At 55.3% G+C, this 24,846-nt stretch overlaps 2 protein-coding genes across 9 annotated transcripts in view; one reads left to right on the plus strand and one right to left on the minus strand.

Moving 5' to 3' along the window:
- Positions 1–7,929, minus strand: part of MLC1 (modulator of VRAC current 1) — a 31,309-nt gene extending 23,380 nt beyond the window's left edge. Inside the window, exons 1-2 of one of the 3 annotated variants that reach the window (XM_051839228.2) lie at positions 7,374–7,929; positions 1,067–2,076 (exon numbers count right to left, since the gene is read on the minus strand). In XM_051839228.2, coding sequence (XP_051695188.1) covers positions 1,067–1,246 — 180 coding nt within the window. In that variant the 5' untranslated portion in view covers positions 1,247–2,076; positions 7,374–7,929. Of the gene's footprint in view, positions 1–1,066; positions 3,304–7,373 lie in introns of those variants that run through there. The other 2 variants (XM_002723225.5, XM_017339264.3) reach the window with 2 other exon arrangements.
- A 240-nt stretch (positions 7,930–8,169) lies between these two features.
- MOV10L1 (Mov10 like RNA helicase 1) overlaps positions 8,170–24,846 on the plus strand; it is a 73,244-nt gene continuing 56,567 nt past the window's right edge. For 2 of the 6 annotated variants that reach the window (XM_070053071.1, XM_002723229.5), the window contains exons 1-7: positions 8,170–8,381; positions 9,348–9,532; positions 13,292–13,454; positions 18,635–18,747; positions 19,233–19,417; positions 22,477–22,620; positions 23,569–23,801. In XM_070053071.1, coding sequence (XP_069909172.1) covers positions 8,285–8,381; positions 9,348–9,532; positions 13,292–13,454; positions 18,635–18,747; positions 19,233–19,417; positions 22,477–22,620; positions 23,569–23,801 — 1,120 coding nt within the window. In that variant the 5' untranslated portion in view covers positions 8,170–8,284. Of the gene's footprint in view, positions 8,382–8,563; positions 8,714–9,347; positions 9,533–13,291; positions 13,455–15,325; positions 15,349–18,634; positions 18,748–19,232; positions 19,418–22,476; positions 22,621–23,568; positions 23,802–24,846 lie in introns of those variants that run through there. The other 4 variants (XM_008251458.4, XM_008251459.4, XM_051839219.2 and 1 more) reach the window with 4 other exon arrangements.

A 24,846-nucleotide genomic window follows, 5' to 3' on the forward strand; every position in this document is an offset into this window, starting at 1 on the left:
TGTGGCCCGGGAGTGCAGCAGAGGATGGCCCAAGTGCTTAGGCCCTGCACCCGCATGGCAGACCAGGAGGAAGCACCTGGCTTCTGGCTTTGGATCAGCACAGCGCGCCAGCCATGGTGGTCATTTGGGGGGTGAACCAACGGAAAAAGGAAGACCTTTCTCTCTGTCTCTCTCTCTCACTGTCTAACTCTGCCTGTCCCTCCCCCCCCCCCAAAAAAAATCACACCAGGGTGGGTGTTTGAAGGTTCTTGGATCCTGGGATCCCAGGGTGGGGGGCAAAGGTGACATTTGGTGAGAGGACCCCCGCACCTACCTATAGGAGGAGGGCCAGGAATGGAGTGAGGCACTCTGGCCACAGGCCTGCGAGTAGGGGCCGTGGCCAGGCCAGGGTGAGGCTCCAGGAGAGTAGAACCCACTGCCCATCACCCACCAGGGGCAGGAGGGAGGTCAGAGGGTGCACCTGTCCTGCGGGTGGGCTCATGGCTGAGGGTGCAGGCAGGACCACTGCATGTGATGCAGGGGTAGCCAGGTGGCCTGGGGCTCGGGGAGAAGGGAAGCCAGGACCTGGATCCCATTCTTCAGCTCAGGGCTGTGTGGGCCCCGGAGTTCTATCCGCAGAAAGGCCAGTTCAGTGGCCTTCCTGTTGGCTATGTGCACACTTGGGACAGCACGGCCCCCCTTGATTACCCAAGTGTCCACCTGCCTGCTTAGGAAATGCCCAGGACCCCAGGAGAGTCCCTCAAATATCTGGACCTGGCCCCACCTGGTCCGGGCCTGCTGCCCAGACACGACCCTTGGCCCAGGGCTCCCACCCCAGACATGCCCCCACCCTGCTTCTGCAGGCAATGTCTTGGGCAACTCCTGGAGCCCCCAGGAGCCAAGGGCCCTGGTGACTGTGCCGGCCTCACACTGACTCTATGGGCTCTGTGGTGCCTGGCTGGCTCCTCTCCCAGGGGACACATGCAGGTGCAGAGGCCTGTGTGGGGTGGGGCAGTGGGAGGTGAGGGAGACAATGACACAGAGAACCCAGCACTGGGGACTCCAGGGGACGTAGCGGGTCACTCACCCCCATCAGCACAGAGAAGACCCGTGTCTTGTAGCTGAAGCACGAGGGCAGCCTTCTCGACAGCTGGAGGTCGCCGGGCTTGGTGTCGGGGCCGTAGCTCCCTGGGTCTGGCCGCCCCCGCTCCAGCGTGGGCATGCGGTCATAGCCCAGGTCCTCCCGGAACGGCTCCTCCCGTGTCATGGAGCTGTGGGCACCGCGACCGTGCGACACTGCGCCGAAGCAGCTCCGTCCCGGACTCTTCTCCAGAGACACGTTTTCTGTTGGCACTGGGGAGCTGCAGATGTGACGACGACGGCGGGCTTAGCGCTAAGCAAGCCCAGTCCCTCTCCAGGGAGGATGGCCCGCGGGGTCCGCGCTGGGCCAGCCGAGGCTTCCACTTCAAACCGTCACTGAGCCGGGCACTTCAGCCCCCGTTAGGGACTTGGGGACTGCAACGCCAAGTGCTGCACAGGTCATGGAGGACGTCCCCAGGGGCTTACCGTCTGTCTGCCCGCTTACCTCCACGGTCGTCCTGCCGCTGGGGGCGCGGGTCTTTGGGTGAGGGGCTTCCAGCAAGAACTATTGACACATGGAACAAAAGCTGGGCAGCCTGTGCCAAGCCGGGGCGAGGAGGATGGTTCCCTGCATTTCAATCAGCAGAAGGGCCTGGATCCCAGAAGCGTTCCCCTGGTTGCATAACCGCTGGCTCAGAGCCATCTGCCCCTGACCAGGACAGCCAGGGGCCTCTCTGGTCCCACGCAGCATGGACATCGGGCAGCAGGGTGGGCGTCTCAGGAGAAGGCAGTGCACGCCACCAGCATTCGGCAACAGGGAGCAGTTCACCCACGGTCTCACTAACCTCCTCCTCTTTTGCTGTGCCCCGGCCATGGGCTGGAGACCTCCTTCACAAGGCCACACTAACACTCACGCCCTCACACCACCGTGGCCGTCCAGCTACTTGGAATTCTGCCCCACGGGTTCCTGTGGGCAGTCCTGGTGGCCAGGCCCGCGGTAGCCTTTATTCCAGCTCACTAAGCACAGAAAAAGGACACGAATGTGTTTCAGGCAGAAACACTGGCGCCTTGACAGTTACAGCGACAGATCCTTTGTGCACATTATACAAAGGCTCAAAGGATTCCGAAATCCCAGCTCCTTAAACCACAAACCCAACAACATTGGAGCAAAGTCATCAGGCTTCAAGTTAGGGGTGTTCTGTCGCCTTCTGTGTTTCAACCAAGCAAGAGTTAGGAATGATTTTTGCAAATCGTAGCCAGTAAAATCAAGGACTTATTTTGAGTGGATTGAGAGAACTCCCAGACTTCTTTATCAACTGTCTCTGAAGAAGGGAGATGGGGTTGCTGGGGACTGGTCCAGCCACTGTGACCCCCTTCTGCGTCCTTTTTGTTTGAAGAACAATGTTAAGCGGATTTCAACATTTTTGTGCCTTATACAAGTTGCTCTCTACAAACAAGGACCAGTGAGCTTCTCTGAACCAGAGGCTGTGAGACAAACCGCTTGAGAAACGCTTTGCTGTTTGCACTGGCAACAGCAGCTTCTAGAACAACCATTCAAACTGTCTTCAAACAAACACCAACTGTTGTTCTGCCTGCTCACCCTCATGCACTACATGCTCATGCATACTACATATGCACCACACGCATACTACATATGTGCCACATACATGCACACTACACACTACATACATGCATACTACATGTGTACTACATACTCATGCATACTACACATGCACTACATACTCGTGCATACTACATATGCACCACACGCATACTACATATGTGCTACATACATGCACATTACATATGCACTACATACATGCATACTTACCACATACATGCATACTACTTACACACCACATACATGCATACTACTTACACACTACATACATGCATACTACTTACACACTAATACATGCATACTACACGTGCACTACATGCTCACGCATACTACACATGCACTACATACATGCATACTACATACACGATACATACATGCATACTACTTACACACTACATACATGCATACTACACATGCACTATATGCTCATGCATACTACACATGCACTACATGCATACTACATATACGCTACATGCATGCATACTACTTACACTACATACATGCAAGCACGTGTGCACTACATGCTCACGCATACTACACATACACTACATGCATACTACATATGTGATACATGCATACTACATACGCACTGCATACATGCATGCTACTTACTACATGCATGCATACTACACGTGCACTGCATACTACACATGCACTACATACTCACGCATACTGCACATGCACTACATGCATACTACATATGTGCTACATGCATGCATACTACTTACGCACTACATACATGCATACTACATGTGCACTACATACTCATGCATACTACATATGCACTACATACATGCATACTACACATGTGCTACATGCATGTATACTACATATGTGCTACATGCATGCATACCACATGTGTACTACATGCTCACACATACTACACGTGCACTACATACACACTCGGCAAACGTTTACAGGGTGAGTAGAGCAGGCCTGTGAAACCCACAGGCAGTTTCCATTTGGGGGAGGGGTGGACAGCAGCACACAGGATACATTAGCGAGTTCCATGGCTATGAAGGAAGAGTGGAAAGGGGGGTTGGGGGAGGAGCAAGGGTTTGGGCAAAGACGTGCCGGGAGCAAGGAGGGGCGGAAGCAGCTCTGGCAGGTGCAATGCAGGGCGTGGGTGCAGGTGGGCTATCCAGCTATGTCACACCTGTGAGCATGGAGATAAGTGGCTTGAGCGCCGAGATGGACCTGCCAGGGGGTCTGGGTGGAGACCAGGCTGGGTGACAGGGGAGCAGGTACTGGCTGGCATGGAGGTGGCAGCACCGAGGTGGTGAGAAGTGACCGGGTTCTGGGTAGATGTGGAGGCACTGACACCCACTGCTGACAGAGAGATGTGGGCTGAGTTCAGGGGACCTTAGTGAAGCAGTTTGGGGGTGAGGGTGAGAGCTCTGGGATGACCCAGGCTAGTGGATGGGTGGGGACAACACGCACTGCGAGCAGCCCTGCTGGGGAGCCTAGCCCCAGCACCCCGCCCTTGTGCCTCACACTCGCATTTCTGGAAACATCTCTCCCACCAACCCCGTAAATCCCCAGGACCTGGCTCACTGTCACCGTGCGGATTCCCAGCACTGCGCCCGGGACAAAACCAGTGAGTCCCCTGATCTCTGTTACTTTTTTCTTTTAAGATGTACTTATTTATATGTGTGTGTGTGTGTGTGTGTGAGAGAGAGAGAGAGAGAGAGAGAGAAAGAGAGAGAGAGAGAGATGTATTTATTTACTTGAAAGGCAGAGTTAGAGACAGAAAGAGAGACAGATCTTCCACCCACTGGTTCATTTCCCAAATGACCACAATGGTCAGAGGTGGGCCAGGCTGAAGCCAGGAGTTTCTTCCAGGTCTCCCACGTGGGTGCAGGGTCCCAGCACTTTGGCCATCTTCCACTGCTTTCGCAGGCACATCAGCAGGGAGCTGGATGCGAAGTAGAGCAGCCAGAACTTGAGCCGGTGCCCGTGTGAGATGCCAGCGCCATAGGCAGCAGTTTTACCCGCTTGCCACAGCTCTGGCCCCTCCTCAGTCTGTCAGGAAGGAATCACAGTTACACTGTGCACCTGCGGACAGGTGAGGCGCAGGTATCGGAATGAAGATCTGGCCTAGTAAACTAAATCTGGGCTGACCACACTGCACAGGAATCCCAGCCAACAACCACAGACTGGGGCTTGCAGCCACCTGCATGGCTTTCAGGTTTTAGTATTTTAATTATTTAAAGATTTATTTATTTGAAAGGCAGAGTGACAGAGAGATGGAGAGAGATCTTCCGTCCACTGTTCATGCCTCAGATGGCCAGGGCTGGGCCAGGCTGAAGCCAGGAGCCAGGATTTCCATCCTGGTCTCCCACGTGGGTAGCAGGGGCCCAAGCATTTAGCCATCATTTACTGCTTTCCCAGGTGCATTAACAGGCAGCTGGATTGGAAGTGAAGCAGCCAGGACTCCAACTGTTGCTCCAATGTGGGGTGCCAGCACCGCGTGCAGTGCCTTAGCCCACTGCACCACAATGTCGGCCCACCTCAGTATTTCTTTATCTTTTAAATGTTTATTTATTTTGAAAGATTTTCAAAGAGAGAAGGAGACAGAGGTTGAGAGACATCTTCCATCTGTTGGTTCACTCACAAGATGACTGCAAGAGTCAGCACCGGGCCATGCCGAAGTCAGGAGCTTCATCCATGTGGGTGCCTGTTTGAGTCCTGGCTGCTCCACTTCCGATCCAGCTCTCTGCTATGGCCTGGGAAAGCAGCGGAAGATGGCCCAAGTCCTTGGGCCCCTGCACCCATGTGGGAGACCTGGAAGAAGCTCCTGGCTTCAGATCGGCTCAGCTCCAGCCATTGCAGCCATCTGGGAAGTGAACCAGTGATGGAAGACCTCTCTGTCTCTCTGCCTCTGCCTGCCTGTGGCTCTGCCTTTCAAATAAATAAATAAACCTTTTTTAAAAAGGTGGTCATTAAAGAAAAAAATCATTGAAATGATAATGACATAAATGATAAAGAGGTGTTTTAAAAGATCAATACAATTGGAAACCTTAGTTGGACAAGTTAAGGGAGTTGAGAGGCACAGTGTAGGGAATGAAGGACAGCTCCCCATTACTGACCACACAGACACCAAAAAGGGGACGAGAAGAGAGTGGGGCTGTGGCCGTGCGTGAGACTGTGCCGGCGGCCAGGGCACGAATTCACGGGCAGACGTCACGAGGACGCCGCAGCTCGTCTTTTCTGAAGAGTCGGGACAGCCGAGACACTTCCCAGTTCTGCAGTGCACGCACTCCCGGAGCGTCCCGGAGCGTCGCGAGCCCAGGACAAGAGCAGCGGGTGAACAGCAACTCACGGGTCTTCACGAAGACTGACCTACACGGCCCATTTCAATCGTTTCAAAGCAGACCCCACTGCCGGCGTCCACAGCTTGCTGCTCCAGAAGAAACCTCACGGGTCTGAGTTGGCCGGCTTGGCCAACCTTTGTCCAGGGACTGCCGGGGAGTCCAAGGCCCTGATACCAAGCCTGGAGGGGCCGTCTGAAGATAAGGAACTGCAACAAATTCTTGATGATGTCCAGACAAGGCGCGGCCTCCAGTACTGATTTCCAGACTTCTCTGCTCCCAGGGGGACACACGTGCCCAGCACGGCACTCCCCTCCCTGGGTCTAGAGCCGCCTCGCACAAAAATGTTCCCGCATTTCCTCTGGAGAGCACAGCCCAGCTAGGTGTTGATTCAGGCTGCTGTTGCAATGTGATGTTAGCCCAGGGTGAGCATACGTGATCTTGGTGTGGCTTTCCAGTGGTGCTCTGTGGTTTCCTGAGCCAGGAAGAGGGTAGGGGTAGCGTATAAGCAGTGGTCTGCCTCATGCTGTGGTTTTGGGTTCCCCAGTCATTTTTAAATTCCTGATGTTCCAGCCGGTGCCGCGGCTCACTAGGCTACTCCTCCACCTGCGGCGCCGGCACCCCGGGTTCTAGTTCCGGTCAGGGCACCAAATTCTGTCCCTGTTGCTCCTCTTCCAGTCCAGCTCTCTGCTGTGGCCCAGGAGGGCAGTGGAGGATGGCCCAAGTGCTTGGGCCCTGCACCCGCACGGGAGACCAGGAGGAAGCTCCCGGCTCCTGGCTTCGGATGGCCGTAGCACCGGCCGTAGCCGCCATTTGGGGAGTGAACCAACGGAAGGAGTACCTTTCTGTCTGTCTATAACGCTACCTGTCCAAAAAAAAAAAAAAAAAAAAAGATGAACACAATAAAGTCATTTAAAATAAATAAATGAAAGTCAAGACTGGGTATGTGGGTGCAGCGCATTATCCAGTGGGTAGGAGAGCTCTCCCTCGAATAAATTAAACTTTCAAAGTCGAGATGCTTGCATGTCAACCACCGGTTAAGGCAAAAATAAAATATTTTTATAAATTAAGAAAAATACATAGCGAGGCTTCCACCTCTGTGGGAGGGGTTGTGCTCAGGGTGGGCAGGAGTCGCCAGGCGGGGGTGGGGGGTGGGGTGGGGCTTTACCCCGGGCTCTTGAGGCCGCGGCTGCTCCCCAGCCCCGCCTGATGGGACCCTCCTGCGGGAGCCGCAAAGTGGGGACCCCAGCCCAGGCACCCAGTGCGGTTTCTTGGAGCCCCGGCGGGCGAGACCCCTGGAGGGGCCTGAGCAAGGTTCTTTCCAGAACAGGCAGGAGACCCCGGCCCTGCCCGAGCCCCGGTGCCTGGGCCCCTGCACTCACCTGGGAGACCCGGACGGACTTCCCGGCTCCTGGCTTGGGCCTGGCCCCACCCCGGCCCATCTGGCCACCTGGGGAGTGAACCGGGGTGGAAGACCTCTCTTTCCTTCTCCGTAGCTCTGGCTTTCAGTAAGGCCTTTTAAGAAATGGTGGTCGACGTTATGCCAGTATGTCGACAGCCCGGGTGGCACGGACAACCTCCCTCACAACCTGCAGAGCCGCACGGCCGGGCGCAGTCGAATTCAGGGCTGTGCCCTCCCACAGAGAGCTCAGGCCCGCGGAGTCCGCCGGCTCGTTCCCGCCAGCCGTGGCCAAGCAGGCCAGGCCTAACCGAGGGCCGCGTCACGGGGAGGAGGCGCCTGGCCGGCCGAAGGCCGCGCTGGGCCCACCGTGGAAAAGCGATCAGCGCAGCCCAAGGGCCCCAGGCCAGACCGAGAGCCGCTGGGAGCCGCGCTTCAGAGCCCTCGTGCTGAGAACCCAGGAAAACACCGGCAGGCCCGAGCTCCCTCCGCTGGACAAGGAACCTGGCCAACACCGCCCCTCAGGGCCCGCCGGGCAGGAGGCCCCGCCCCTCGGCGCGCGGCCACGTGACCGCGCGGCCACGTGCGCCAGGCGCGCCGTCGCTCCCGCTCGAAGGCGTGCCAAGGACGCCAACGGCCACCCTCTGACCGCTAACGGTCGCCGCACGTGCGGTGACCCCATTGGCCGAGCTCGGCGGGAGGCGGGTGCAGGCACAGGCACGGAGACCCCATTGGCCGAGCTCAGCGGGGGCGGCAGACGCAGACGTAGGCGCGAGCGCAGCGGCCCCATTGGTCGAGCGCGGCGGGAAGCTGGGAAGCTGGCGCAGGCGCAGGCGCTGGCCGCGTGCGGACACTGAGGCTGCGAGAGGACGCGGAGGCCGGGGCGGCGGGGCCATGTTGCGTCTCGCGGCTAAGCTGGTGGCCTTTTTCTGGAGGAGACAGGACGTCCCTGAGAACGAGGCCGGGCCGCCAGGCCCCGAGCTCACGGAAGGTGCCGCGGCTTTTCGGGGGGGGGATGTGTGTGCGGGAGGCAAAGTTGGGGCGCACGTGGGCTTTTGCCTCCGTTCCCTCCGCCCCGGTCGCTCCTCGTCTCTGCCGGGCAGGGGCCGAGCCGTCCGCCCCCGGGGTCCTCTCAGGGCTGGTGGCCGCGGCCCGGACCTCGCCTCGAGGGCGGCCCCGGAAGTGACGTGTGAGGTCCGGGCTGCACTTCCGGCCGCGCCCGCCCCGCCTCTCCTGTCGTGGGGATTCCGCGTCCGTGGGTCTGCTCTCGCCTGTGGCGGTCGTCCCGGCTGTGGCCGCAGCACCTGCGGCGGGGGAGGCGTGGTGAGGCCGCACCCCGCTGCCCGTGCTGGCCCCGCAGGCTGCACCCCGACCGGTTTCGGGAAGCCCAGTGCCCAGGAAGCGGCTGCCCCTGGCAGTAGGCGCCAGGAGTATCCGGAGTGCGGTTTGTTAACTTAGTTCGGGGCCGCTGCAGGACATATGGGTCCCTGTGCCACAGCGCAGGACAGAGTGGCCACAGCTACTCTGGGTGCACCGGGACTTTCTCAAGAAGTACTGACGCCCCAAGCACCAGCTGCTGGTCGAGTGCTCAGCAGACCGTCCAGTCCGTCCCGCTGGGTCGGCCCTGCCTGGCCCGAGACGGCCGCAGCCGTGGAGCCGCCTTACCGCGCGTGCGTGCTGCTCCCTGGGTGCGGTCAAGGACGCAGCCTAGGGCTCATAGATGGCGGTGGAAGACCCCTGTCCAACCTGGGCCGTCTGGCCGTGGAGTCGGAGCCCTCAGCGTGCCCACCACCTGTGCCCCTCTGTCGGCCCTTCTGGGTCTGATCACTGCCTGGCGAGGGTTCTTGTGGGTACTGCTGCAGCCCATCAGGTTCTTGTCCCCGCTCCTTGTGACCTGCCTTTTCCTGCGAGGCCTCAACTGTGTGGCCCGCATAACTTCCTCGTTTACCCGGTGCAGGTGATGTCAAGTTGAGAACCGTGCAGGGCGTCGTGACCAGGTACTGCAGTGACTATGGTATGATTGATGATTTGATCTACTTCTCCCACGAGGCGGTGACCAGCAGAGTGCTTCTGAACGTTGGGCAGGAAGTGATGGCCGTGGTAGAAGAGAACAAGGTGTCAAATGGGCTGAAAGCAGTCAGGGTAAGGACCCAGCTGACGGGAACGGTCGTCTCCTCCTGCTTCCTGATTGCTTTTGTGCGTCGTTGTTACTTTTCAGTGGTCATTGTAAATCAGACAATGTCAGATTAGAATTCAGAAAACAAAATGTGCCTTAAACTAATGACAAGAATATTGTTAGCAGCTCCTCACTGCTTTAAAAAGTTGTTTAAAATGATGACTGAATCCTTTGTTATATGATTGGCAAAGATCAGTGGGCTCTGTTACTCAGTAACTTCCTTCTTATAAAATAGCTTTTTCATAATATAAAATCTTAGAATTGGTAGGTCAAGGGGTATGCAGGTTTAACAACTTAATGCTAGCAGGTAACTATCCAGTAGTGCTGTGCTAATGTGTGCTCAGGGCAGAAAGATGCCTCTTACCCAGCATTGCCCAGGATGTGCCTATTAGCAAGCTTTGAAATCTTGGCCAGTCTAATATGAAAAATCTTTTATTTTTTTTAAATATTTATTTGAGAGAGAACCCATTTACTGCTTCACTCCCCAAATGCCCACAATGGCTGGGGTGGTCGAGGGCAAAAGCTAGGAGCCGGGAATTCAACCCAGGTTTTCACGTGGGTAGCAGGGACCCAGCTACTTGAGCCATCGCTACTGCTTCCTGGGTCTGCGTCAGCAGGAAGCTGGGGTCAGGAGCAGAACTCCGTCAGTCCAGCGTGACAGGCAAACGCTGGCCCTGATCTAGTAATTGTGACTTGCACCTACTTAAATCAAGTACTTAAAAGTGCTTCTGGACCCTTTTTTATGTAGATTTTTACCTTTGTGGTAAAAACATATAACCTAAAATTATCCTTTTAGCCGCATTTAAATGTACAGTTGATTGGCACTAAGCACATTTGCATTTTTGCATACCTATTACCACTCTCTTCATAATCCGTGCACTGATTAGACAGTTAGACAGTTACCGCTCTGGTGTGTGTGTGGGTGTGTGTGTGTGGGTGTGTGTGTGTGGGTGTGGATTTGCTTTTTCTGAATACCTTACATCAGTGGAATCCTACAAACTATTCCTCCGCTTGTGTCGGTCTCAGCTGCGTGTTCTCAAGGACTGCCGGTACTGCAGCGTCTCGTGAGTTCCCTTCCTTTCCTGGCTGAACTCCGGCCCCTGTTCTCTCTGCATCTCTGGACGGCCTGGGATGGCTCTGCCGCTGGCTCTGTGGATGTCGTCGCAGTGAACAGTGCCTCTGTGGTCCCCCTTTTGGTTCTTCTTGGTGTAAACCAAGAGCGTGCCGGGAGGCTGGTGGTCTGCGCGCGTTTCTGCAGCTCCTGCGCTGACGCGTGACTCCAGCACAGCAGCAGTGCAGAGGGCTGCTCGCCCGCATGCTTGCCAGCACTCACTGCCCCCCAGCAGCCATTCCTAGTGGGTGCAGAGGTGTCTTGTGGTTTGAGTCTGCATTTCCCTGAGGACTGGTGACGTTGAGCATCTGATAGGTTCTCACTGGACGTTTACGTACCTTCTTTGGAGAAATATCTGTTCACGCCCTTTGCCCATTTTTAAATGTTTTTTGAGTTGTAAGAATTCCCTTATGTATTCCGGATATTAATCGCTTCTTAGGGATAGGATTTGTGTGCTTTGTCGTTCTTTCAGGTATGTTTTCAAACTTTACTAAAATTTTAAATTTACATATTTTCATTTTATTTGAAAGAGAGGTAGAGATTTTTGATCCTCTGATTCACTTCCCCCAAATACCCACAACTGCCAGGGCTGGGCGAGGCCAAAGCCAGGAGAGAAACTCCATCCAGGTCTCCCACGTGGGAGGCCCAAGTGCTTGACCAGGGTGCGTTAGCAGGAAGCTGGAGCAGACGTGGGGGGGCTGGAACTCAGACCAGGCGCTCTGACGGGCTGCGGCCGTCCCAAGTGGCATGAGGTTAACCCGGCCCCAATGCCTCCCCGTTTTCATCCTGTTAGTAGTATCCTGTGAAGCACAGAACCTTCCAGCACTAGCGAAATCCTGCTTGTCTTTGTTTATTGGCCGTCATGCTTGAGGAGTAATTGACTGATGAATGCTTCCCTGTGTATTAAGAGTTGCGTAATTTTGGCCCTGGAATTTGGATCTCCGATCCGTTCGGAGCTTTGTGGTGTAGGAGAGGCCCAGCGTCATTCTGCATGTGAGCACCAGTTTCCCATTACCCTTTGTGTGGGTGCACAGGCCCCTGGCACCCTGGTTAGGAGTCGGCTGAGCACACGTACAGGGCTGGCTTCTGGGCCTTCTGTGCCGTCCCGCTGCTCTCCACGTCTCCACACCAGTGCCACGCTTGGGATGGCTGCAGCATTCGAGGAAGCATGAGCTATACAGCTTTGGTCTTCCCTGTCAAGACTGTTTGTTGTGATTCTTTTTTTTTTTTTTTTTTTTTTGGCAGGTAGAGTTATAGACAGAGAGAGAGACAGAGAGAAAGGTCTTCCTTCCATTGGTTCACTCTCCAAATGGCTGCCATGGCTAGTGCTGCGCCAATCTGAAGGCAGGAGCCAGGTACTTCTCCTGGTCTCCCTTGAGGTGCAGGGCCCAAGCACTTGGGCCATCCTCCACTGCCCTCCTGGGCCACAGCAGAGAGCTGGCCTGGAAGAGGAGCAACCGGGACTAGAACCCAGTGCCACAGGCGGAGGATTAACCAAGTGAGCCACGGCACCAGCCTGACTGTTTTGGTTCTTCAGGGTCCCTTGCATTGTACGATAGATTTTCTGTTCATGTGAACATACATGAGTGAACTTCTGACAGGGTTACACTGATTCTAGCTCACTTGGGCAGGATTGTCATCTAAATAATTTCATGTCTTCAGTTCATAAACGTAGATGCTTTTATTTATTCATTGGTGTTTTATAGTTTTCATTGAACAAGTCTTTCATCTCTGCTTAATTAAGCTCATTCCTGAGTACTCAGTTCTTTTTTATGCTATTGTAAGTGTAATTATTTCCTGAATTTTCTTTTAAATTGTTCATTGCAAGTGTATAGAAATAAAATTGAATTTCGTGTGTTTACTTTGTACTTTGCCAGCTTCATCTATTAGCTCTATCCCTTTGGGGAGGAGTAGTGTTTGTGTGTGGGATTTTTGGAGTGTTCTGGTTCTGCCATCTTTCACTTCCTTTCCAGTTTGGATGCCTGCTATTTCCTATCCGACTGCTCTGCAGTAGCCAGAACTCCCAGTGCTGTGTTGAGTGTAGGCAGCAGGAGCTGGCATTCTAGCCTTGGGGAAATGGGTTCAGGCTGTGAACAACGAGTGTGGTTTTTTGAGAAAGAAATTATTTTTATTAGGGATTTACTTTTATTGTTTTTGTTTATTTACTTTTATTGTTTTTATTATGTTTTAAAATATCTTTTTCCAGAAAGATGAAGGAGTGATGGTATTTTACATTTCAAGACCTTTAATCCTTTTGTTTTAAATATGGGTGGATTGATAAATGAGTATGATGTTAACGGTGGACTTCCCAGTCTGCATCATGCTGAAGAAATTTTCTCCTGTTCCTAGACTGTCGCACGTCTGTGACATGAAACGATGCGGATTTAGTCAAAGGGATTGTGTCCTCATAGAACATTCCACAGAGTTCCCTCGGTCCTTACACCACATGAGGGCTCGGGGGAAGGGTGCCCTCTGTGTACCAGGACCAGGCTCTCCCCAGAGACTGCATCTGTTGGCGTCTTGGTCTTGGACTTGGAGCCCAAATGGACTCAGGGGTGTTGGCTTGTAGTGCGCTTTGCCTGTGTGGTTTAAAAGTGGTCTGTTTGTCTTGCAGGTGGAAGCTGTCTCTGATAAATGGGAAGACGACAGCAAGAACTCCGGCCGAGGGCTGTCAGACCCCAGCCCGCGCGTGCTGATCGGCTGCGTGACTTCCCTGATGGGAGGCACTGGTTACATCAACCAGACCACGCGCTTCTCTCTGGAGAGTGTGTGTGAAGGTAGCCAGGCAGATTTCTGTCCTGTGTTTAAAATTGGGATCCATGTCTTCTAAACAGTTTGTATGAAGTAGGACTTTTTTAATAAAGATTTACTTATTTATTTATTTGAAATGGGGAGTTACAGAGAGGTAGAGGCAGAGAGAAAAGAGATGTTCCATCCGCTGGTTCACTCCCCAAGTGGCCGCAGTGGCCGGAGCTGCGCTGATCCAAAGCCAGGAGCTGCTTCTGGATCTCCCGTGCAGTTGCAGGGCCCAAGCACTTGGGCCATCTCGCACTGCTTTCCCAGGCCATGGCAGAGTGGTGGATCGGAAGTGGAGCAGCCGGGACTTGAACTGGCGCTCATATGGAATGCCAGCACTGCAGGCGGCAGCTTTATCTACTATGCCACAGTGCCAGCCTCTGAAATAGGACTTTTTAAATTTTACTCTTTTCATTTGTTTATTTGAAAGGTAAAGCAACAGGGAGGGAGAGGAGGCAAGAAAGAGATAGAAAACTTCCATTCACTGATTCACTCCCCAAATGGTCACAATGGCCGGGATTGGGCCAAGCCAAAGCCAGGAGCCCAGAGCTTCATCCTTGTCTCCCACGTGGGTGGCAGGTGCCAGGTACAGGTACTTGGTCTGTCTTTACTGCCCTCCAGGTGTATTAGCAGGGAGCGAACTGGAAGCAGAATAGCTGGCATTTCAACTGCACTCCAGTATGGGATGCTTGATCGCAAGTCGCAGCTTAACCCGGCGCACCACAGCTGGGCACCTGAGTGGTTAGGTGTGAGATGGCTGCGCGGTACTTGGAAGGTCGGACTTGTGTGCATCTCTCCAGGTTCTGGCCTCACAGAGTCACTTGGGTGTTGGGTGGACTTTGGAGGGGTGCCAGTGTTGGATCTCATCTTTGATTTGTGTTCTTCTTCTGAGTTTGTTGCTTTTTAAGTAGTTCCATGTAGCTACTGAGTTGCTAATCTTAGCAACATTACCACTATACTGAGGCATTGTTACTTTTAAAGCACTCTAGGGTTTTAAAATAGGGTTTACCTTTCCAAGCATGTACACCCATTTTTAATAGCATTTTTTTTAGCTGACCTTAAGGTTTTATTTTTTTGCTAAAAAAAAATGTCATTGTCGTTTATTGTATTTAATTTAGCAGCTGTTAGCCATGCCCCTGGTGTCTGTGGTGGTAGGTCTGGAGCTGGACGCTGGGAGACCTCATGTGAGAGGCCCAGGTCCTCAGAAGAGACACCTGCGTGCACGTGGTCACAGAGCAGGGGTCGGGAAAGCTGTCTGGGAGCGGCTGTCAGCTGAATCCACCAGACACCTGAGGGGTGTGTGTGGCCTACAAGGAGCCATCCTGCAGTCTGGGTGGTCGGCCCCGCCCACCTCGACCGGAACCCTGCGCTCCCCAAAAATGAAATTGACAGGTGGCTGCCTGGAGTTTCAGGATCTGTGTTGGTCAGCTGGGCCCTTGGTCCTGGGGGAGCTGCCTGGGACTGCCAAGGCCCCTCAGCCACGAGCAGGCCGCGGATCCAGGCAGAGAAGGCTGGTGTGTCCCTGCACAGGTGTCGGCAGGAGCTGCAGGGAAGAAGGTGCAGCCTGAGGAGGGAGGAGCAGTTCAGACGGGAGGGCTTGCTCTTGAGGCTGAGTCGTGCTGAGTCAGCATGGCTGCTGGCAGAACCAGGGGACCTGGTACCTCCAGCGCACTCTTGAAGGAAGCAGTGTGAGAAAAGATACACGAGAATCTGAAACCAGCCGCCAGCTTATGCAGGGCCAGAGGCCTTCCTGTGGGCCTGGTGAGGTCCCTCCCTGAGACAGCAACCGTGTGGTCAAAAGTGGCCACACCCCCTGAGCCGGGGGGGCGCCGTGTTCCTGTGACCCCTCCTGCATAACCTCTGCATAACCCGCAGGTGAGGAGAGAAGGGGTTATGCTTAACGTCTGGTTTACTAGCAAGAGCCCAAACAGTGTGCTTCCTTCTCAGCGCTGACAGGTCTGGAGCACTTTGCTCTGAGGACGGCCATGTCAGTAAAGGCACACAGTGGCCCTAGTCTCTGGTCTCTGGTCTCTGCTCTGCTCAACCACAGTGGAGTGGTTGGGCCCCGTGGGGCAGGTGCAGGCTGAGCTGGGACCAGGCTGGTCCAGCCATGGGTGTGGCAGAAAGAGAGAGAGGGCCATAAGCTAGTCTGTTAGGCTCTGTCCTAACCGTTGCCTTCCTCGGTTACCCTGTGAGGTGGTGACTGGGCCAGCCGGGGCGCAGGTGTGCTTTGGGGAGCAAGCACAGAAGGTGGTCCCTGGAGGAGCATGCACGTTAGAACAGCCTGCTGTGGGGTGGCGCACAGGAGTGGGACAGGGATTGTTAGCTCTAGTGGAGGGGCTCTGGTGGTTTTAGATGAGCTTCCAATATTAGCCATTCAGAAGGCAGCCAGAATGGGTCAGGCCTTGTCCTTGGCACCTGACACGGGCCTGACCGTGTGTGTGTGTGGTGGGGGTGCAGATGGGGTTGTTAACAGTGTGCTGCCCCTCCATTATGACAACCTAGGATGTCTGGGACATTGCTAGGTGGCCCCTGGGGGGCAGGGGGATGACCCTTAGATGAGATCCAGTGGCCTAAATTTTGGTGGGGGATTGGGTTCTGAATTGTGAGAGGTCTCCTCTGGCCTTTTCATCCCCAGAGACGAGACCCTGCCTGAGGCCTGAGGGCCCAGCCTAGACCTCGTCCCGCAGGGGCCGCCCACTGGTGTGACAGCCATGCTTTCGTCTCGCTGACCCCCACACCCATCATCAGAGCTTCCATCCTAAGCTGCAGTCTCCAGTGCCTGTGCCCGTGCACGGCACCAGCAAATGGGGGCAGTGGCAGGGAGGAAGAGTGGAGTGGGCACTCCTGCCTGCTGCCCCACAGGGGCTTCAGTCCTCACAGAGGCCCCGGCATCTGTGGGGCGCCCCCTTGTGGCCAGATGGTCTGTGTCCACAGCAGTACACCTTTGCCAAGTACAGGATGTTAAAGTTAATTAAATGATTTTTGAAGTGTCTGTATGTTGGCTAACTGACTTTATTGTATTAGTGGATTTTTAAAGTAGTGTTATGAAATGATTTTCAAAAATCTGTTTAAGATTTATTTATTTGAAAGGCAGAGTTACAGAGAGGCAGAGGGAGAGAGAGAGAGAGAGAGAGAGAGAGTGAGCTTCCATCCTCTGGTTCACTCCCCCAGTGGCCGCAATGGCCAGAGCTGGGCTGATCAAGAGCCAGGAGCTGCTTCTGGGTCTCCCACATGGGTGCAAGGGCCCAAGGGCTTGGGCCATCTTCCACTGTTTTCCCAGCCCGTTAGCAGGGAGCTAGATCAGAAGTGGAACAGCTGGGACTATGGAATGCTGGCATTGCAGGTAGTGGCTTTACCCACTATGGCATGGTGCCAGCCCCCTCAAAAATCTTTTTCTTAAAAAGAAAAATAATTTTAACATTGATTATCTGGGCTTTGTATTCTATTTATTTATTTATTTATTTAGACAGGCAGAGTTAGAGAGAGAGAGACAGAGAGAAAGGTCTTCCTTTTTCCGTTGGTTCACCCCCCAAATGGCTGCTACAGCCGGCACTGTGCCGATCCGAATCCTGGAGCCAGGTGCTTCCTCCTGCTCTCCCATGTGGGTGCAGGGCCCAAGGACTTGGGCCATCCTCCACTGCACTCCCGGGCCACAGCAGAGAGCTGGACTGGAAGAGGAACAACCGGGACAGAATCCAGCACCCCGACCGGGACTAGAACCTGGGGTGTGGGAGCCGCAGGCAGAGGATTAGCCTAGTGAGCTGCGGCGCCGGCCGGGCTTTGTATTCTCGTACCTGTTAACATACTTTAATTTCTCAGCATCTCTACAAGATGTCTCAGTTCATGAAATGCATGTCATGAAGAACTATGCACTGATTTTTTCCACCAAGATGCACTTGTCTTTTTTTTTTTTTTTTTTTTTTTTTTGACAGGCAGAGTGGACAGTGAGAGAGAGAGACAGAGAGAAAGGTCTTCCTTTGCCGTTGGTTCACCCTCCAATGGCCGCCGCGGCCGGCGCGCTGCGGCCGGCGCACCGCACCGATCCAATGGCAGGAGCCAGGAGCCAGGTGCTTTTCCTGGTCTCCCATGGGGTGCAGGGCCCAAGCACCTGGGCCATCCTCCACTGCACTCCCGGGCCACAGCAGAGGGCTGGCCTGGAAGAGGGGCAACCGGGACAGAATCCGGCGCCCCGACCGGGACTAGAACCCGGTGTGCCGGCGCCGCTAGGCGGAGGATTAGCCTAGTGAGCCGCGGCGCCGGCTGATGCACTTGTCTTTAATTGCATTTCCCAGGCTTTCTGAAGTACCCTTGTGTTTCAGGTGGTTGGGTGTGGTGCCACATCTGTGGGCAATGCACATTAGCAGGGGCTGACAGGGAGTGCAGCAGCTGGCACTCAGACCTGCTCCCGTATGGGTGCCAGCATCGCAGGCAGTGGTTTAACCTGCTGCTCCGTGATGTGGCCTGACTTCCAGGTTTCTTAACATGTAGGGATCTTACTGTTACTGTAGCCTGTATTAAATAGTGAGGACGGCTGGCGTCTGCAGGTTGCCACTGTAGAATGCTCTTTAATCTCCAGTGCTGAGTCTTGAAGCTGAGTTTCACAGCTCATTTCCTGTGGCCATGGAGTGGGCACGTTAACAGCCATGGCTTCCCTTTACATATATGTCCTACACTGTTTGGGGGAAGAATTGGCAACTGTGTTAAACAATAATTTAACAAATGAGGTCATAGTGTAGAGAACAGTGTCCTGACCTTGAGGCCACTGTCTCGGCAGACTGGCTGCTGTGTCGCGTGGAGGTGTCAGCATGTGTGTGTGGGCTCGGTCATGTTTTCATCACCAGCTTTCTTGAGAAACAAGCTCAGTGTTCAGTCATGCACTTGTTTTTTGACCTTGTTCTGAACATGTTTATTGCGAGCTGACAAAGGTAACTAGCTGTAGCTTTTCCCCCATGCAGTAGCTTCCGCTGAACAGATGGGGTCCTGGGGTGGTGCCCCGAGCTCTCCACGTGCAGGCTGGGGCAACCATCTCTGCTGCGCTGAAGTGAGTGACAGGGTGAGGACTGAGCCGCTGAAGGCTTCTCCCGGAAGTGGAGGGGCTGTCTCACTCACCCACCATCTCGGGTGCAGTGGCTGACTGCAGGGTGTCCTGGCCTTTCAGGTTTCCAGCCCTGCAAGGGAGACTGGGTGGAGGCGGAGTACTGGATCCGGCCAGGCACCTGGAGCAGCGAGGCCATCTCAGTAAAGCCGCTGAGGTACAAGCGCGTGGACAAGGTAGCGTGTGGACAGATGGCTCTGCCTGTGTTTGCCCAGATCTGCCAGCAGGGATTTTCCCAGGCCAGGCCTGTTCTAGGTGTGCTGGGAACCTAGACTCTTGAAAAGCTCAGTCTTGGCCAGAGAGGAGTTCATTTCCTTATAAGAGTGCTGTGTCCCATAAGGGGACAGAAACCAGCCCTGGGAGCTCGCAGATGCAGCTCCAGGTTACACAGTCGATGTGCAAGGGTCAGGACCTCTAAGGACAAGACTGTGAGCGCAGTGGGAGTTGAGCTCCCTTGTAAGAGCTGGTGTGGTTTGGGGGTGAGGATGGAGGGGGCACGGTGCAGGGACGTGAGTCAGCCACCACAGCCCTCTCTGCCCCTTCCGTCACGCCAGCCGCCTAGACCCCTGTGTGTGCCTCTGCCCCAAGGTCAGCTGCCACCCCCCAGGTTGGGCCGTGACTGGGGTGTGAGCAGCCTGTGACGCTGGGGCTGTGCTCACAGGCCTGCATCTCCAGCCTCTGCGGGAGGAACGGGGTCATCGAGGACAGCATCTTCTTCACCCTGGACTCCCTGAAGCTGCCTGAGGGGTACACGCCTCGCAGACACGATGTCGTCAGCGCGGTGGTGGTGGAGAGCAGCCAGTCATGCTACGTCTGGAGGGCGCTGTGTCTCACCCCCGTGCACAGGTGCGGATGAAATGTCTCTGGGGGGTGAAAGGCCCCAAAGAAAGTGTCTTGAAAAGAGTTAGAAATCGTGCATCGCATAATGAATGGCATTTTGGGGTCAGTGACAGGCTGCATGTATGGCAGTGGGCCCGTGGGATTGTGCCGCCCGCCTGGTGGGGACGTGCCGGCGTGGTTTGTGTGTATGGCAGTGGGCCCGTGGGATTCTGCCGCCCGCCTGGTGGGGACGTGCCAGCGTGGTTTGTGTATATGGCAGTGGGCCCGTGGGATTCTGCCGCCCCCTGGTGGGGACGTGCCAGCGTGGTTTGTGTATATGGCAGTGGGCCCGTGGGATTGTGCCGCCCGCCTGGTGGGGACGTGCCGGCGTGGTTTGTGTATATGGCAGTGGGCCCGTGGGATTCTGCCGCCCCCTGGTGGGGACGTGCCAGCGTGGTTTGTGTACATGGCAGTGGGCCCGTGGGATTCTGCCGCCCGCCTGGTGGGGACATGCCGGCGTGGTTTGTGTATATGGCAGTGGGCCCGTGGGATTGTGCCGCCCGCCTGATGAGGACGTGCCGGCGTGGTTTGTGTATATGGCAGTGGGCCCGTGGGATTGTGCCGCCCACCTGGTGGGGACGTGCCGGCGTGGTTTGTGTATATGAGTGGGCCCGTGGGATTGTGCCGCCCGCCTGGTGGGGACGTGCCGGCGTGGTTTGTGCTGTGAATCTTCACAGTGGTGCCTGCACGGTGGAACTGGCTAACACCACCTTTTCCAGAATGTGTGTGGCTGTGCTGTGATGGCCGGGACAGCAGGTGTTCCCAGGCCTGAGGGTTAGAGGAGATGCAGTCTTGATGCTTGGTTCAAGGCGAAGGGGCCTTCCTAATCCTTGATCTTAGGTCAGTGGATGCCTTCGTCCACTTTCACAGTGTGTAGCCTGGACACTTAGGGAGAGACGGCCTTGCTGCCAGAGTCCCATAGTGGTGGGAGGCGGGGCTCGTGGAGGCCTGGCCAGACTGCCTTTCCCAGCAGAGGCATACCTGGGTCGCATGCATGTCTCAGGAGTGACTGACGCAGGCCCTAGTCACCTTTGAAAGGTCCCAGTCCCAGCTCTTTCTTTTAAGGACACTTATTGGAGAGGCAGAGTTACAGATAGACAGAGGGAGAGACAAAAAGGTCTTCCATCTGCTGGTTCACTCCCCAAATGGCTGCAGCGGCCGGAGTTGGGCTGACCAGAAACCAGGTGCTTCTTTTGGGTCTCCCATGTCGGTGCAGGGGTCCAAACACTTGGGCCATCTTCCACTGCTGTCCCAGGCAGGAAGTAGAGAGCTGGATCAGAAGAGGAGCAGCCTTGACACGAACCGGCACCCGCAGGCGGAGGTTTAGCCTGCTATGCCACAGCACCAGCCTGGTCCCAGCTCTTAATATCCCATAGTGGGCATTAAATTTCAGTGTGAATTTCGCAGGGGAAAGCCCACAACAATGATGATCCTCCTTTGGTGGGTTTTCACATCCTTTGTTCTCACGTATTGGCCTTGTCAAAGCTCCTGGGACCTGGTGGCTTCCTGCTGGGGTTGGATTTCCTGTGTCTTCGTTGTTCTTTCTGTGCCACAAGGACCCCTCCTCATGCATGCTCACAAACGCCCCCCGCCCCCAACTGCTCCCACCTTCTTGAACCTTCCTTGTCTGCTTTTTCTCCTTAGCACCTGCCTCCAGTGAGCTCATTATGTGTCCTTTATCATTCTACCTGCTTAATCTCAGGGACACAGTTCTGAGTAGGAAGAGGTTTTGTCTGCATCCTGCCCACAAGACAGGCCCAATGTGACCCGAGGGGCAGGGGCCAGGCACTTATGTCTGTAAAGGAGGCCCCAGAGGGTGGCCTGGCCCAGGCCCGCAGCCATCTGGAGGTGTTGCTAGACAGAAGATGGCCATGCAGTCTCTGCGATGCCTTGATCTCATCCTGCTGAAGAGACTTGAGTTTGACCAGTTGGTGCCCAGATCCCCTTCCCCACGCGATCCTGCCTGTTCATGGAAGGGGAAATGCAGGGTCTCGCCTCGGTATCAGGTCAGCCCCATCTGCACCTGGTGGTGCCAGAAGTAGGGCAGGGTTCACTGACCTGATGTGTGTGCAGGGCCCCACGCTGGGGGCAGAAGCTGTGAAATCCCCGCCCCGTGGGGACAGGGACGCGCTCTGCCTGTTTGCTTGCCTGACCTGTAGCCCCCGGCGGGCACTGGACCTCTACTCATAGCCCAGGCCACCACCCCTGCTCTCCAGACCGAGTGCAGTGGCCTCCTGGACAGCGGCCTGGCCCAGCATGAGTGAACGTGAGAGCAGCCTGCCCCCCCAGAGCGCCCCTGCTCCTTCCTCATGCCGTGAGCAGCTCTGCTTCCTCTGCTTCTGCGTGGCACGGGCCCAGGACTGTGAGGAGGAGAGCAGGACAGCGCCGCGTCACCGAGTGCGGGTGGGCTCATCCTACAGGCCCTGTCTTAGTGGGCTGTGCCAGGGGGGCCGTGCCAGCTGCTCCCTCTGAAGAAGCACAGGAGCGAGGGGTGTCTCCTCATTTCCTGAAGAGAACGCTGTCATAGCGTTGTTTCCAGATGCAGCCGTGTGCCCCCGACGACGGGATGCGTCCTGAGAACCGTGTCGCCGGGCGGTTCCATAGAGTGGCCTGCGTGGTGCAGGCGCTGCTTGTTTGGCTCTGTTACTTGGGGGGACCGCTGTCGTGTGTGTGTCCACGGAAACGTGCTAAGTGGTGCTGACTGTTCCTCAGGGTGAGGCTTCTCTGGGCAGGGGCAGTTTTGGGGGGTCTCGGGTGTGAGGCCCACTGTGCCCCCTTTCCTGCGGTCTGGGCGAGAACAGGGGACCTCAGCCCTTCGTGCAGAGCAGCCAGGATGGGGAGTGGTGAGGTCTCGCTAGGCTGGGGGGTCCGGAGTCCGCGGCCCCCTTCTGCAAGAACGCCGTCCCTAGGGAGTCTGAACCTGCGAGGCCCTCCCAGCTGGGCGGCCGTGTCAGCGGGGTCGGACGCGGGTGTGGGGGCAGTGCCGCAGGGAGGCTGACTGCACCTTTCTCTGGCACTCTCCTCAGAGACGCCACTGCCCCAGGGGTGCTCCCCGAGGAGTCCTATGGAACCCTCTTACTGAAAAACAAAGGCAACGTTGAAGTGACGAGGATGACAAACTTTGGAACGCTAAAGGAAGGCGCAAGGAAAGCAATGGTGATCTGGATAGAGTGAGTGGGCCACTTTGCTGTCACCAGTGTGACATGGCGGGGCTTAAAGAATTTCAGTATAACTTGGACCATGTACTTTCTTCCTCTGAAAGTCTTTTCAAAAATATTTACCCCCAAAATATCCTTTAAATTTAAATTCTTAAAGGCATTTGCAGCTGCCATACTTGAACTTGAATACTAGGGCTTTGTTTTGTTTTGTTTTAAGATTTATTTGGCCAGCACCGTGGCTCAATAGGCTAATCCTCCACCTAGTGGCACAGGCACACCGGGTTCTAGTCCCGGTCAGGGCGCCGGATTCTGTCCCGGTTGCCCTTCTTCCAGGCCAGCTCTCTCTGCTGTGGCCCGGGAAGGCAGTGGAGGATGGCCCAAGTGCTTGGGCCCTGCACCCCATGGGAGACCAGGAGAAGCACCTGGCTCCTGCCTTCGGATCAGTGCAGTGCGCCGGCCGCAGCACGCCAGCCGCGGCGGCCATTGGAGGGTGAACCAACGGTAAAAGGAAGACCTTTCTCTCTGTCTCTCTTTCTCTCACTATCCACTCTGCCTGTCAAAAAAAAAAAAAAAAAAAAAAAGAAGAAGATTTATTTATTTGTAAGAGAGAGAGAGAGAGGTCTTCATCCGCTGGTTTACTCCCCAGTTGGCTCCAGCAGCCAGAGCTGTGCTGATCTGAAGCCAGGAGCTGGGACCTTCCTCCGGGTCTCCCACGTGGGTATAGGGACCCAGCGCCACTTGGGCCATCTTCTACTGCTTTCCCAGACCATAGCAGAGAGCCGGATCAGAAGTGGAGCAGCCAGAACTCCAACCGGCACCCATATGGAATGCCGACACTGCAGGCAGCAGTTTTACCCGCTACACCACAGCGCCAGACCCGAATTCTAGGTTTTGTGGTAACTGGATGTTTTAGTTCTAGAGTAGCCTGTCTCATGATGATGGCTGATTTTCTGTTTCCAGGAATAAAGGGGACATTGCTCAGAAGTTAGTCAGCTGCAAGCTGGCAGGCTGGGATAAAGCTAAACAATTCAGATTCCAAGACCAAGCACGCCCAGCTGTATCTCTTGTTTCTGTTCCTGAGGAGGCCAAGGATTTTTCTGATGAAAGTACTGAGTCGTTCAAAAGCCGCAGCGAAAACAACACCCACCAGCCGCTGAAGGGCATCGCGGTGAGCAGCGGAGAAGTCTTTCCAGGTAAATGGTTCCACTGCTGCCGCACAGGGCCGGGTGGGCTGAGGTGAGCTCTGGGGTCAGCCTCGAGCCCTGGCAGAGGGAAATGGGCAGCAGTGGCTACCACGGCCACTGGCCATTGCAGCTCTTTGAGCTCCTAGCTCTTTGGTTTTGGACCTTTCTTTTTGTTTTTTGTTTTTATTTTTTTTTTTTTAAGAAATTTATTTATTTGTTTGAGAGGTAGAGTTACAGACAGTGAGAGGCAGAGACAGAGAAAGGTCTTCCCTCTGCCGGTTCACTCTCCAGATGGCCTCAATGGCCAGAGTTGTGCCGATCTGAAGCCAGGATCTAGGAGCCTCCTCCGGGTCTCCCACATGGGCGCAGGGGCCCAAGCACCTGGGCCATCCTCCACTGCTCTCCCAGGCCATAGCAGAGAACTGGACTGAAAGAGGGGCAGCCGGGACTAGAACCGGCGCCCACATGGGATGCTGGCGCCTCAGGCATAGGATTAACCTACTGTGCCATGGCACTGGCCCCTGTTTTTATTTTTTTTAAAGATTTATTTATTTTACTTGAAAATCATAGTTACACACAGAGAAGGAGAGGCAGATAGAGAGGTCTTCCATCCACTGGTTCACTCCCCAGATGGCTGCAACGGCTGGAGCTGTGCTGATCCAAAGCCAGGAGCTTCTTCCAGGTCTCCTACGCGGGTGCAAGGGCCTAAGGCCTTGGGCCATCTTCCACTGCTTTCCCAGGCCATAGCAGAGAGATGGATCGGAAGTGGAGTAGCTGGGTCTCAAACCGGCACCCATATGGGACGCCGGCACTGCAGGCACTGGCTTTACCCGCTACACCACAGCGCCAGCCCCTTGGGTCCTTCTTGTCACTGTTTTGGGACTAGGAGAGGGGCAAAGCCAGCTTGTTAAGTGCCAGCCACTGCCTCCATGGCAGTTGCTCCCTGGGTGTGTCCATGTCAGGGAGGTAGGCCAGGCAGCCCAGGGCCGCTGCAGAGCCCAAGTCTTCCCAGGTCCCAGGAAGCCTCTGGGTAGGTCAGTTTCCTCTCTGCCTG

The sequence above is a fragment of the Oryctolagus cuniculus genome, chromosome 11 (assembly GCF_964237555.1).
Source record: "Oryctolagus cuniculus chromosome 11, mOryCun1.1, whole genome shotgun sequence".
Taxonomy (NCBI): Eukaryota; Metazoa; Chordata; class Mammalia; order Lagomorpha; family Leporidae; genus Oryctolagus; species Oryctolagus cuniculus.